Source organism: Quercus robur, chromosome 4 (genome assembly GCF_932294415.1).
Source record: "Quercus robur chromosome 4, dhQueRobu3.1, whole genome shotgun sequence".
NCBI classification, from domain to species: Eukaryota; Viridiplantae; Streptophyta; class Magnoliopsida; order Fagales; family Fagaceae; genus Quercus; species Quercus robur.
The window spans coordinates 86243126-86256068 of record NC_065537.1 but is presented as its reverse complement, the minus strand read 5'-3'; the positions used below and the strand labels follow the sequence as shown (position 1 = coordinate 86256068).

General features: G+C 33.1%; 1 protein-coding gene across 16 annotated transcripts in view; it reads right to left on the bottom strand.

Moving 5' to 3' along the window:
* The window catches only part of LOC126724163 (callose synthase 2-like), a 176381-nt gene that overhangs the window by 16947 nt on the left and 146491 nt on the right, over positions 1 to 12943 (bottom strand). For 4 of the 16 annotated variants that reach the window (XM_050428520.1, XM_050428519.1, XM_050428517.1 and 1 more), the window contains 8 exons: positions 5460 to 5552; positions 5276 to 5367; positions 4895 to 5021; positions 3587 to 3724; positions 3414 to 3490; positions 3225 to 3318; positions 675 to 797; positions 463 to 580 (listed from right to left, as the gene is read on the bottom strand). In XM_050428520.1, coding sequence (XP_050284477.1) covers positions 463 to 580; positions 675 to 797; positions 3225 to 3318; positions 3414 to 3490; positions 3587 to 3724; positions 4895 to 5021; positions 5276 to 5367; positions 5460 to 5552 — 862 coding nt within the window. Of the gene's footprint in view, positions 1 to 462; positions 581 to 674; positions 798 to 3224; positions 3319 to 3413; positions 3491 to 3586; positions 3725 to 4894; positions 5022 to 5275; positions 5368 to 5459; positions 5553 to 5634; positions 5752 to 5836; positions 5948 to 6142; positions 6237 to 6337; positions 6460 to 8151; positions 8253 to 10036; positions 10263 to 10462; positions 10481 to 10627; positions 10844 to 12943 lie in introns of those variants that run through there. The other 12 variants (XM_050428511.1, XM_050428509.1, XM_050428510.1 and 9 more) reach the window with 8 other exon arrangements.

The window sequence follows — 12943 nt, the reverse complement described above, 5'->3', positions numbered from 1 at the left end:
TCTCCGGCACATCACATTTCCACGTCCTCTCTCTCTCCTCTCTTATTTTTATTCAATTTTCTCTCCCACACACATCCCCACGTCCTCTCTCTCCCTCTTTCTCTGCCTCTCTTCATCAAATGGAGCCACATGATAAAATATATTTGTTTTATTAATTTTTTTAACATAGATCAGGTTTATTTTAGATTATTTTAATTTGTTGTAATCTAAAAATAGAAGATGTGATGTAGGGTGTATTGTAAAGTGGTGTGTTAAAAAAGATAAAGTAACTTTTTGATATGTCCAAATAGCATTTTTTTTAGAACATCTGATGTTAATTCTCTAAGGCTGAAGAACAGAGATATAGTACAAGTAGGAGAGAAGCAATAAATAGAAAGAAAATAGCCAAATACAGTTTTGTCCACATGCATGAGATTAGAAATAAATAATGCACCAACAGAACCCGTTCAACTGGTTTCCTACCTTGTACAAGCTTCAATATTGCAGCAGTTATGAAGATACTCAACACCTTCTTGAAAACATCACCATCAAATACGGAACTTAATTTCCCTGACCCATTCGAAGCAAGGATGATCATCGCCTAAATTAGACAGAGTATTTGAACATTGTTCATAATATTAGGAAGGGAAAAAAGGCAGGAAACACAATGATAAGAAGATTAGAAAAAGGATTACCTGTAAACACAAAATATAAAAGCTCCACATTCTATCAAAACTTCTAAAGATATGCCAAAATGAGCGTATTTCAACAAAATAAGTTTTCCCAATCCATCGATCACCAGTATAAGGTTTCTCATCCTGAATATCAATAATTTCCACAATTAGAAATGCAATAGTTTTAACCAAAATCAGGTTGACAGATTTAGTAGTGAGAAAAATATTTTTTTAATGGCAATTTTCTAATGAAATTGGGCAATTGAATAAATTTGAAACTTAGAGAACTCAATTAAACGAAAGTAAAGTTAAAAGACTAAAATGAATTTTTCTCAAACTTAGAGGGTGCAATTTGCATTTTAGATAAATTTGAAACTTAGAGAACTCAATTGAAGGAAAGTAAAGTTAAAAGACTAAAATGAATTTTTGTCAAACTTAGAGAGTGCAGTTTGCATTTTAGCCAAATTTTTTTTTTTTAAAATGCAAATTATAATTCTTAAAAATCCTACTTTGTCAACTCCAGCAATAGGGTTTATATTCTCCTACAAAAGGGGAACATAATTTACAAGCTGAGTATTGATACCATGGTTAACTGAGTTGATATATATATATATATATATATATATATATATATACACATATGGAATGATTTCAAGTTACACCTAGTGTGACTTTAACCAATATTACACCACTTATTTACTTTTATTAATATTATGAAAATCCTACTGTTGGATTACATGGTCTCTATGTTTTTAACATACTCCAAATTTCATGTTAATCATCTTTCTATTCAATCCACAAAATCATCTTTTATACATAATTTTAAAGTACAAAAACTTGAAATCTAAAAATTTGAATGATGACATAGTTACAAATGTTTGATCGTCTTGAAATTTTTCGATCATGGAGGGGATGTGAAGAAAATGTAATCCAAAAGTGGATTTGTCAAAAGTTGGATCCAATAAAAAGATATTGAGAGATGTCATATTCCCTAAAATTACACTAGGTGTAACTTATATATATATATATATATATATCTGTGTGTGTGTGTGTGTGTAACTTATATATATATATATATATATATATGTCAGCTATTTAAAGCCCAAAATTAAAAGAATGTTGTTTATTAAGTGGAGCAGTTTGTGGTCTTCAATGTATGTGCTACTCTAAAATGCCATCAATAAGATTAAGAAACTAAGTGGACTAGTGGCATATTGTATAAAAGATCCATATCATTGACTATGACAGTTACTATAAATACAGGAATTTAGGAAGACAGAGAGCAGAATATAAATGTGTAGATACAAAAACAGAAACCTATAAATCTATTAATCATAATTAAGGGTATAGCAACAAAAGCAATAGCTGTTGATACTAACTATGCTAGTACTACTAGTAGTTTTTAAGTCATTACTGCTCTCAAGAAGGGCATCAACGTATCCATATTTGTACACCTGCATCTGAATTTTGTATTAACATACACACAGGGAATGGATACTTCAGTTAGTCCGGGGCCTTACTCCAGAGAATAAGGGCTCATGTGCAGGTTGTCTTCAAAGATCCTCGCCCAATTTGGTAAGATTGATTGCGCGCGCGCGTGCGCACACACATATTTACAAGAAAAAAGAAAAAATCAATTAGTGCATGGTATTTTGAAAGGCAGCACTGTTTACCATCCATTATAGGCTTCCTGTTCTTTCCATAATGAGTTTGAAAAGACTGATTGGACAAATTCAATTGTGGCTTTCTACTCAAGTTCCTGATATAGTTGCTAGCTTTCTCCTGATCTAAATAGTTCCTCAAATTAATCTGGTTACAATTGACTTACTACTGTTTCCTGGCTGTTTGTTGTTGATTTGTTGAACCCCAGTTTAAACTTGTTCAGGACTTATTCTAGTAAGGTTCTCCAATCCCACTAAAGCTCTACCGCAAAACCTAGGTCTGCAACAAGTGGCTTTTTTGCTCTAGTCTATCCTCTTTCATTATATCTTTCTCCCAAACCCTGGGATTTGGCTCTTTCTTCTCAGATTCAATTCCCTTATCCCCTCTCTTTTCATTTCAATAATTACAGTAACCTAGCCTTTACTTTTTGTTACATCTGATTCCTCCCTATTTAGTATTTACCCCAACCTTATATTTCTCTTCTCTAACTCTTCCTCACCTAGGCAGTGTCTCTGTACATGTAAGTAATGAACAGCAATATAAGCCACATGTAAGAGGCAAATATTACAAATATAACTAGGAGCATGAAACCGTCTCCTCAAGACACAGCTTTTACATTTCTACTCTCATCTTCTCTCCCTCCATCTCCCTCCATTCCAAACATACCCTGACTGTATGGATATATGTTTGAAGCATATTTAGTACAAAAAAGCTTAAGATAGAGCAAGAAAATTCCCTGTTCCATCAAGGGACAATATTTCATGAATTTACAATGAAATAAGTTAAGATTCATTAAAAAAAATCTTCATCAATAAAAGAAATAAATTTAGATTTATATGTTTCAAAGAAAGATAAACAAGACTAGAAAACTAACAAACAAGCAACATATAACCCAAAATTACAACATACATCCTTTTTGTCAGCTCGAAGCTTTTCCGGAGGTTGGCAAAAGAAATCAGCATCAGCACGCATGGGCCAACCTAGCCGAAAACAATCAACTGACCTACAATTCACACCAACATAATTTTTAATAATATACTACATTCTGTACATATGAAATTCATATAAAAAATAAATAAATAAAAAAACCCGTTGTACCAGAAGTATTCATTTAAATCATCATAATTTCTCCACTGAGAATGCTTTGCTTTTCCTCCTTTGTTCCTTTTAGCTTCCTGTAAAGCACAAAATAAATGGTAAGACAAAGCAGTCAAATATCAATAGAACAAAATGCATTTTTATAGACCCAACAGAACGTGCAGAAGCAACACCTTTGCTATTGTCTCATATATTGGAGTTACCACTTTCTTTAGAAAAGCCTCATCATCACCACCATAGACTGGCTTTACAGGCTCACCAGTCATTGGACTAATACTTCCAGCCAGCATCCCATACAACTCAAAAGCCATCTATAAAGATTGGAGTACAACAAATGAATATTTATACTTAAATCAATCAAGATACTCAATTTTCAATGATAGTAACCAATTCAATGAGACTATAAATATCATAAAAACTATAAATATGAAACATGTATAAGAACCTGAAAATTCAGAGCAAGTCTATTAAAATTTATTCTGAACATCCATAATTTATCTTTTAAATTGGCCAAAGTTCAACCACTCCATACCTATTCTTCTTCTTCTTCTACTTTTTTTGGTTTGAGACCCAAAATTCCACAACTCAACTAAAGAAATTTTTTTAAGTGTAAGGCAGAATGTATGAAACATGGTAATGACCAGAATGTACTACAAATAAGTTTATCTAATATACACCATGGTTCCACGTTTTAGAAATTTGCAATGGTATACTTGTAACAATGATATCACTGCATACTTTAAACCTACCAACCTCTAATGACTAGACACTTGACAATATCTCATAACTTGAATAAACCGTAAAGGTTTATTTATGGAATTATTATTTTAAGAGAAAAACCTCTATCTCTGTTTCCTAAAACAGGGGGGAAAAGAAATATTTGGACATAATTAGTACATACTCATCAAAATGTTTAGACTGAACAAGCTAGATATTGCTTACTAATTAATATATTTATTAGTAAGTCCTTAGCTTGCAAAATTACACTACCTATGAAGTCTATGAGAACAACTAGGGCGGCACCTCTATCATATTGTATAAAGTAATTTCAAAAAACCACCAAGTCAGTGAGTTGACTTGCATATTCTTGCAGCCCATTCAACCCCGCATACATCTTCCAAACCTCTCCTACCAATAGATCATAAAATTACAAATAGGAACAAACGTGTAGCCCTTCACATCATGACCTTGGCATTCCCAACTACTCACTATAGCACATCAAAAATCAAATGAAAGAACAAATTATGTACATTTTTCAGTTATAATCTCTTTATAATATCTAGTAAAGTATTATTAAAAGTAATTTTGTCTTTATGGTTCCTTCAACTTCCATGCAACATCCCCACCCTTGAATTAATTCTCATAAGCATCTAAATCTCTCATACATCTCCTTACGATTTAGAGCCCTAAAGAAATGAAAAAGAAAAGCTAATTCATTTTTCTCTCATTGCAATCTCAGGAACAATTTGAACTGTACATACATGATGATAAATATAGCAGAGGCATTCTGGCATGAATCTCAAGTTTGAAGCCTCTCCCCATATAAGAAGATATAAACCCATGTATAGTAATTTTCGCTGCTGCACTTCTTGTTGAATTGTTGGTAACCTGCCAATTAAAAAAGCCATAAAGTAAGAGCAATATATCAAATCATGAGTGCCTGACCGTTTAGCATCAACTAGCATGAAAGAGAATAGGAAATACAGAAACAGAGAAATTAAGGTGCTTTTTAAGTACCAACTACAGCACAAGGAAGCAGCAGTATAGCACTGTTGCACACAACACTATAACTAATCCACTTGGCACTTCAAAACAAAACATATTTTTGAAATAAATAAAAAATAAAAAATAGGAAGCCTCACCAAAGGCTACTTTTGCGATCCAAATACTTGCACCACCTTTTGTAGTTTTTAAAAAGTTTCTTCATCACTTCTGTCAGAGCACGATCATCCAACTAAAGAGGCAAAAAGTAGCATGTGTTATGGAAAATTAAAGATGGTCTCAGAAAGTAAAAATAAAATCCCGAGCAATCTAAGAAAATAAGACCTTGGGTTGCTGATCAGGCTTTGGGAATTGTCTTATGTGCACATTTGCAAGCAACAGAATCAAGTGCTCCCTTTGATTCTCAACATTATCTTTCTGTATATTAATAAATGGAAAGTAGCCTGCTGATTAAACATGAAAAACCAAGTAATTGTCAACAAACAATTTGGCAAGTCACCTGAAAACCAAACATGGCCTGAAGCCAGTCTAGAATGTCTTCATTTACTTTCTTCTGGTGGTCCTTTGGCCATGGCAAACCCCTGATGTTACGAAGTGCAGAAACACTAGCTTGAATCTGCAAATAAATAATTCAAAATCAAACTCAAGTGTGCAAGAACTAAGGAAAATCAACTATTTCACACCAGAAAACTGGAACAAACCTCAGGATATCTCATAATAGCCTGATTTTCACTATCTGGATCAAGAGGAAGAATATTATAAGGCTTATATAACTGTTTCTTCTCCTCGACCTTAGTGTGAGCTTGCAAAATCTACAATAGAAATCAAAAGGGAAATACTGTCCAATTACCACAACAAAAGAGAAAAATGAAAATAATTACTTCATCCATATATATAAATGCAACCACAGCACATGAGGGTTCTTGGACAAAAAAAGTATTCTTTTCAGAAAGTCCCAATAGCTTGATATCATTCAGAAGTAAGATGTAAAATGCATTCAGTTTCACCTCATCAGACATTTCAATAGCCTCAGTCTGATTTACAGCCTTCAAAACCTCAAATAGGACAGAAGCAGTTTGATATGCTTTGGTAAGTTGGGCACTGAGTCAGGAACATAAACTTAATATCAAATAAATATAATGCACTAGAGCCAACCATCAAGAAAGTAATCAACAAGACATCAATTCTCTCAGAGAACCAACCGGTCATGTTTATCAGCAGCATTCTGCAAAGCTTGAATATACTTTTTGTAGTAATCCTGATAAAATCTCTGCATTTCTCGAGCATCACTCTTCGCCCTTCCTGCCAATGTCGTTTCATTTTCCTGAAAATAAAATAAGAGTGGATAAATATTTCTTCAGAGAGACCCTTGATTAGAAATTGTAGGGAATTAAAGCCAAAAGGTAATGACATCTTGAAACATTATGGAACACTTTTTAAGGTAGAGCAAATTACTTTTACTTCAAAAGGAAGAAAAATGAAAAATGAAAGGAAAAAAAAAAAAAAAGGAGAAACCAGATAGAAGGCACTGAACATGTATATCATTTAAAGTCAGTCATCACACAAAAGCAATATCTGAGATAAAAATACCAAATCACCATTGAGACTATTAAGCAGGTACAAGATGAGTTTGAAATGTTGTCTGGTTTGACAGCCAATTCTGGTTAGAGTGAGGTGTTTTCTAAGCTAAGTGCTGATCGGCACTTAGGGTCAGAAACTCCAATTCTCGAGTGTCCTCCTTTGTTTCTTGATTCCATTGAGTTCTAACTTGGTCCTAACAGTTTGAGGAAGGTGGAAGAGTAGAATAATACAGCTGCAGTTATGAGACAAATATGGAATCTCTTTGCTCAGGCATGCTCTATCATGGTTGCTTGGGTAAAGCTTTATCTTAGAGCAATAAGCATTTGGGTAGTTAGAGTCCCACAAGAGAGCACATGAGAATGGAAAAGGATCCTCAGCTTGAGGAACAGAGCAAGAAATTTTTTGAAATTCTCAGTGGGACAAGGAGATACTATCTTCCTTTGTCATGATTTTTGGCATCCTGATGGACCACCATATTCTAATTTATTTCCTCTGTTTTTTCTCTTTTTTCAATGAAGTTCATTACTTATCAAAATATATATATATATATATATATTATGAATACGACCATATAGCTCTCTGTGACGTGGCAAACAAAATGACAGTAAAAAAAATTTTAACTTCAAGATGATAAATGGTGCTGCCATGTTGGCCCCTAGCTAGATCTGAGGACACACTCACTGTCTATTAGGACCAGACTACATGAAGTTGTTTTGAGTACCGCAGACTCAATTAATTAGCTTCCTTCAAAGAATGCTAAATATTAATGTACTGAAACTTGGAAGCACTTAGAACAAAATTCCCCTTTGTTTCTTGGTGGAAGTTGGTATGGTTTACAAAATCTATTCCAAATCATTCCTTTATAAACTAACTTGCAATCAGGAATAAGCTATCAACCAGGGATCAAACAGGTTAATTGCAGATATATGGGAGACATTCTCTGCACTGATTGTAGGAATGAACTGGAAAGCAGCTGTCACCTACTTTCTGAGTGATCATTTCACTAAGAGAGTTTGGCAGACTATATTAATTACGTGTTCGATGAAGATAGTGAGACAAGTTTGGCAGAACATCATGAATGCTGTTAGATTGATACTTGCTGCAAGCACAAAAATGAAGAATTTGCATTCTGAAACAAGAAAAAAGGTGAAAAATTCCATTCCGAACAGGGTTCTCCATAGTACGTGGCATATTCCTTTTTTTCTGTATGCAGTTTTTTTGCCAGTATGTTTGTACTGTGCTTACAGTTTCTCCTCTTATATTTCTCCATTCAGTTGAATGAAATTACTAATTCACTAAAAAAACGCAAATCATGATAGGTATATGAATTTTCTTTCTATAAATTGTTACACCTTTGATCATGATCCTTCTAGAATAATATTGCTTACTAGAGAAGAAAAAGTAGATTTAATGAGCAAGTGATTTTAAAGCTCACCCTCTCTAGACGTTGAAGAAGTGCAGTTTTAAATTGGCGAACACCACGTCCACTAGATGTAGGATCCAGTCTGTGAGCTTTTTCGAAGGCATAAAACCGACCTAATTCCAGCATTGACAAAAATATGCATTTGAGTTCAGATACATATCAGAGTTCAGAAAGCATCCCATTGTATTCATTAAGAGATATACACCATGTTAAATTCTGACATAATATAACATATAAAAATAGACAAAACCAAATGTGGTGATTTATTAGTTAGGATAAACAATAGAATCAACGAAGAAAAGAATGTCTTAGCAATTGAACAGCAAACTCAAATGTTATTGATTATAGAAAAAACCATATAAATAGTATAAGTGTGAGTTAGAAATAAAAGACCAGTACTTCCTGATATAAGTTACCAAAAGTGAAAAACTGTCAAACAGACAGAATGGATATTTTCTTGCTAAAGGGACCTCACGCATAGGAGGAGGAAAGACACTTAGAAGAACATGGAGTGTGTTTCTTTAGAGAGTATTTTGAGTATTTTTCTATTATTTAAGTGAGAGAGCACCATTGGATGTATTGGGGTTTTGGGATGGTGGGTGTCTCATTTGTGATTTTGTTAGTTGGTATTGAGAGATTGCTTTGGGTGTAATGGGATTTGGGTTAGTTTGTGTTTGTGAGAGTTTTGAGCCTGTTTGTGATTGAAAATATCATCAATATTATATGGGAGTGTCTGTGAGTCTGGTTTGTGAGAATTAGTTATGTGATATCATTGATACAAAATTTTGGTTGTCATTGTCCATTGATACATGAAGTTGGCCGAACTACATTAAACTTTTGTGTCTTATATGATTTTTTTTTAATGCACTTTCTCTAGCCCCAAAAATTCCTACAAACTGATATCAAAGCTCAAGGTTCATCCTAGTGTGGTTCAAGAAAAGAGTTTTTGTACAATTTTGCAATTGGTTTAATATATGCACACTCAATTTTAACTTCAGATGTAGAAAAAATGATCAATTTGTTCGTGAAAACTTTCTTAGATTAAGGTGAATTGCTTGGTGGAATATTATTTAGAATTTGCCTCAAATTCTTAACTTTACTTGGTTTGAATTTTCTTAGTGTGGGTTTAAAGTCTATGCCTCGTTAAGAAAGTAATTTGGTATTCATTGTTAACTATGGAAGGTATTCATACTCTGCCAAGGAATATGTAGTGAAGTTTTATATATATAGTGGTGATAAAGGCTCCTCCCACATTGGGAGAGGAAAAGACTCTTAGAAAAACATAGAGTGGGTTTCTTCAAATAATTGTGTGAATGAGAGAGCATCATTGGATGTATTGTACTTTTGGGATAGCAAGTGTCTCCTTTGTGAGTTTTTTAATTGATATTGAAAGTTTACTTTGGATGTAATGGGATCTGGGTTAGTTTATGTTCATAAGAGTTTTGAGAGTGTTTATGTTTGTAATGATCATGAGAGTTGTCAGTTTGATTTAAGAGAATTAATCATGTGATACTGTTGATGGTGAATTTTGGTTGCATCATCCATGAATGTAGGCATAAAGTTGGCAGAACCATGTTAAAATTCTATATCTTATATGAATGTTTTTATTTCTTGTTTTTCTGAATTCACTTTTGCTAATCCAAATTCCAACCAGAAAACAACGGAAGACCCAATATTTACATCATATACAGCTAACTGATCAAAGCAAGTTTTTTTCTTTTCTTTATTTGGATACAGATCAAAGCAAGTAAAAATCAACATAGATTAAAATATGTTAAATCCACTGACTTCTTAATTCTAGTGGATCAAAGAGTATACTTAATCAGGTGTAGATACATACACAAAGCATACAAGCATATATACAACTCAAATCATATAAAATAAAACTGCAACTTACAGAGATAAGCAACTCTTGGGTTGCTAGACTCAACTTCATTAGCCACACGAAGAATTGGAGCAATCTCGACCAAGGAAGAAGGCACCACCTCACTATCCAAGATTGGCTCTCCTAAATTTCCGGCAGTCTGAGTCCGCAAAATCCGCCTAGGCGGTGGCTGATCAGACCCCCTTCTACTTGACATCTCTAGACCCCAATAAATATCAACTCAAGCCACCTTGTTTACCTGCCAAAACCAATCAAGCAAAATAGACAAACTCCCATAAGTTTGAATCCAAATTATAGGTCTGCCACAATTTCACTATATATAAAAGTATAAACCCAACTGAGACATAACTCAATACTTGACTCCCTTTTTTTCCCCCAAATTCAAGATATTAAGAAACATCAAAAGACAGAAGAGGCAAAAACTGTGTATCTAGTTACCTACTATTCTTTTGGTTCACTTCCTTAGTATCAAACAAAGTTTAATACTAACAGTATTTTTTCTTTTCTTTTCCTTTCCTTTTTTTTTTTGGTTATTTCTGTAATAAAGAAGTACATAAACAAAAGAAATAATGGAGTGTTTCCAAATCCCAATGTGAAGCATACCTCAACTAAGCCATTATATGTACCTCTCAAAATGGTTGAAGCATTTGTTCAATTACTCAGGCACAGATATACACAGAGAACTGTGTCTTAGACAGAAAACCAAAGAAGCAAAAGAGAAAATCTTCGAATTTGAAGAAGTGGGTTTCGAAGAAAAACAGGAACAGAAGTAAAATGAAATGAAGTGGAAGAAGGAAGAGTGTGCCAGCTGCAGAGGACTTTTAAGTAAACAAAAATATATAATATAGCTTTAAACATGCAAACACTTATTGTTAATAATAAATAAATAAACAAGGAGAGAGTGAGTGAAAACTTACATATATAAAAAAGCAAGATAGATCTAGAGAGAGAGAGGTTGGTGAGTGACTTAGGGGCTAAGAAGGAAGAAGGAAAGTGAGGTATAATATTGCAAAGCAAATGGCAAATATTGTTCCAATGCAACGCAGAATCAGAAGATGCGGATGCAAATATTATTACACGTCGAAAGTCAAATTGCTCTGTTTCATGGGTTTTAATTAATACTCCAATCACAACATGCCAAGTCATTCAAACGTTTCCTTTTTCCGGTTTTGGCAAGTGGCAACATGCTGTGATTCGTGTGAAATTGGATGCCCAATCGGAGGGAGAAAGATATTTTTGTAAATCGGTTGCACCTGCACGCAATCTACAAATATGGATTAACATCATGCAACACTTTTCTTTTTTCCTTTTAGAAGGGCTCCTGCATATTATATTACAACAAGACCTATAACTATTCGACCCCACTATTGCAAGACACTAAGCACAACATCTGAGTCACATTCCATTTTGTAAAGTTTTTTTTACCCTAAATAGCATCTTTAAAAAAATTAATTTTTTTTCACATTAGCGGTTCATTTTTGCAATATATCATACATCTTACTCTTTATTTTGCAATATATTTTATTAAAATATTCTAAAATAATAATCTCACTCTATCTTGCTTCCAGCACTACTGTCTAACGACCACCATCACAATGCCCCCATAGCCAAATTTGCCATCATTGAAGACATCAACTTACGACTAGCTTGACCACCATTCATGAGAGAGAGAGAAATTAAAAAATAACCAATACAAAACACTATAGTGCTCTTTAAAATTTAAGAATAATGTAGCATTTTACAAAAATTTGAACAATAACAAAAAGCTAGATATAAGAACGATTTTTTGTCATTTTATGTACAGTACTATCTATTTTTTTTCTTTCAATGGCTTCTGAAAAGCTAGATGTAAATACTCTAAAATACCACCTCCCTTCTATGCATGGGCAGAGCTGTTATTGGACTATGGGGGGCATTGGCCCCCCTAATTTTTTTTTTAAAAATATTACTATATTAATAGGTATTAAATTTAGCAATTTTGTTCCAAAAAATTACACTTTGCCCTCCCTTAATAATGTCATCAATTCTTTTGAGAGTAATATTATAGCCACAAACGTTTTTACAACGTTTATACAAACTATTGAGATAACAAATTTTTATTGGTTCATACACTTGCATCATTTTTTACTTATCAATAACCACTTACCACATTAGCAATTTGTAAAAATTTTGTAGTTTTAGCATTTTTCACCTTTTAAAGAACATAAAAAATTAATAGATTAAATCTAAAACAAAATATACAAGCCCAAAAAAATTAGTCCAACAACAAAAATTACCAATTATAAAAATAAAAAAATTAAGTCCAATTAATTTATTTTACCCAAAACAAACAACTTGGCCATTTAAAAAATTTTAAGCAAAAATCCTTAGTAGTAAAACAGTAGACTCAAAGGTTGGAGACGCCGTACACAGCTAGCAGGAGAATCGCCCCCCCCCAACTCCATGTCCTGGCTCCGTCCCTGCTTCTATGGTATCAATAATATTTTTAAGGTACGATATAGCATATAGCCGTTGTTCAATCTATAACAATAGCTTTTTAAAAAAGTTAAAATAATAAAAAAGTTCTTGTTATGGATTGATGAATGTAACAAAATCAGTATCATGTGTGGCTATTTTACTTTTAGTACAAGATGAATAAAAAAGAAAAAAAGAAGCATAGGTCATCATATGATGTGGCCAAACTTACCATTAGGTTTGATATAGACACTATCTTATTTGACCTATCATAATCTAATGAGAAAAAATGAAGTAAAAAAAAAAATTACTAAAACACTATGAACTTTTGATAAATACAATAAGATTAAACTTATGAAATTTACTTAATGCTGATTGATGACTCAATACATTAATTGACTTTTGGTAATTGGTGTAGATGGGATTTGAACAAAAGTTCCTTATTTGACAACATAATACTTTATG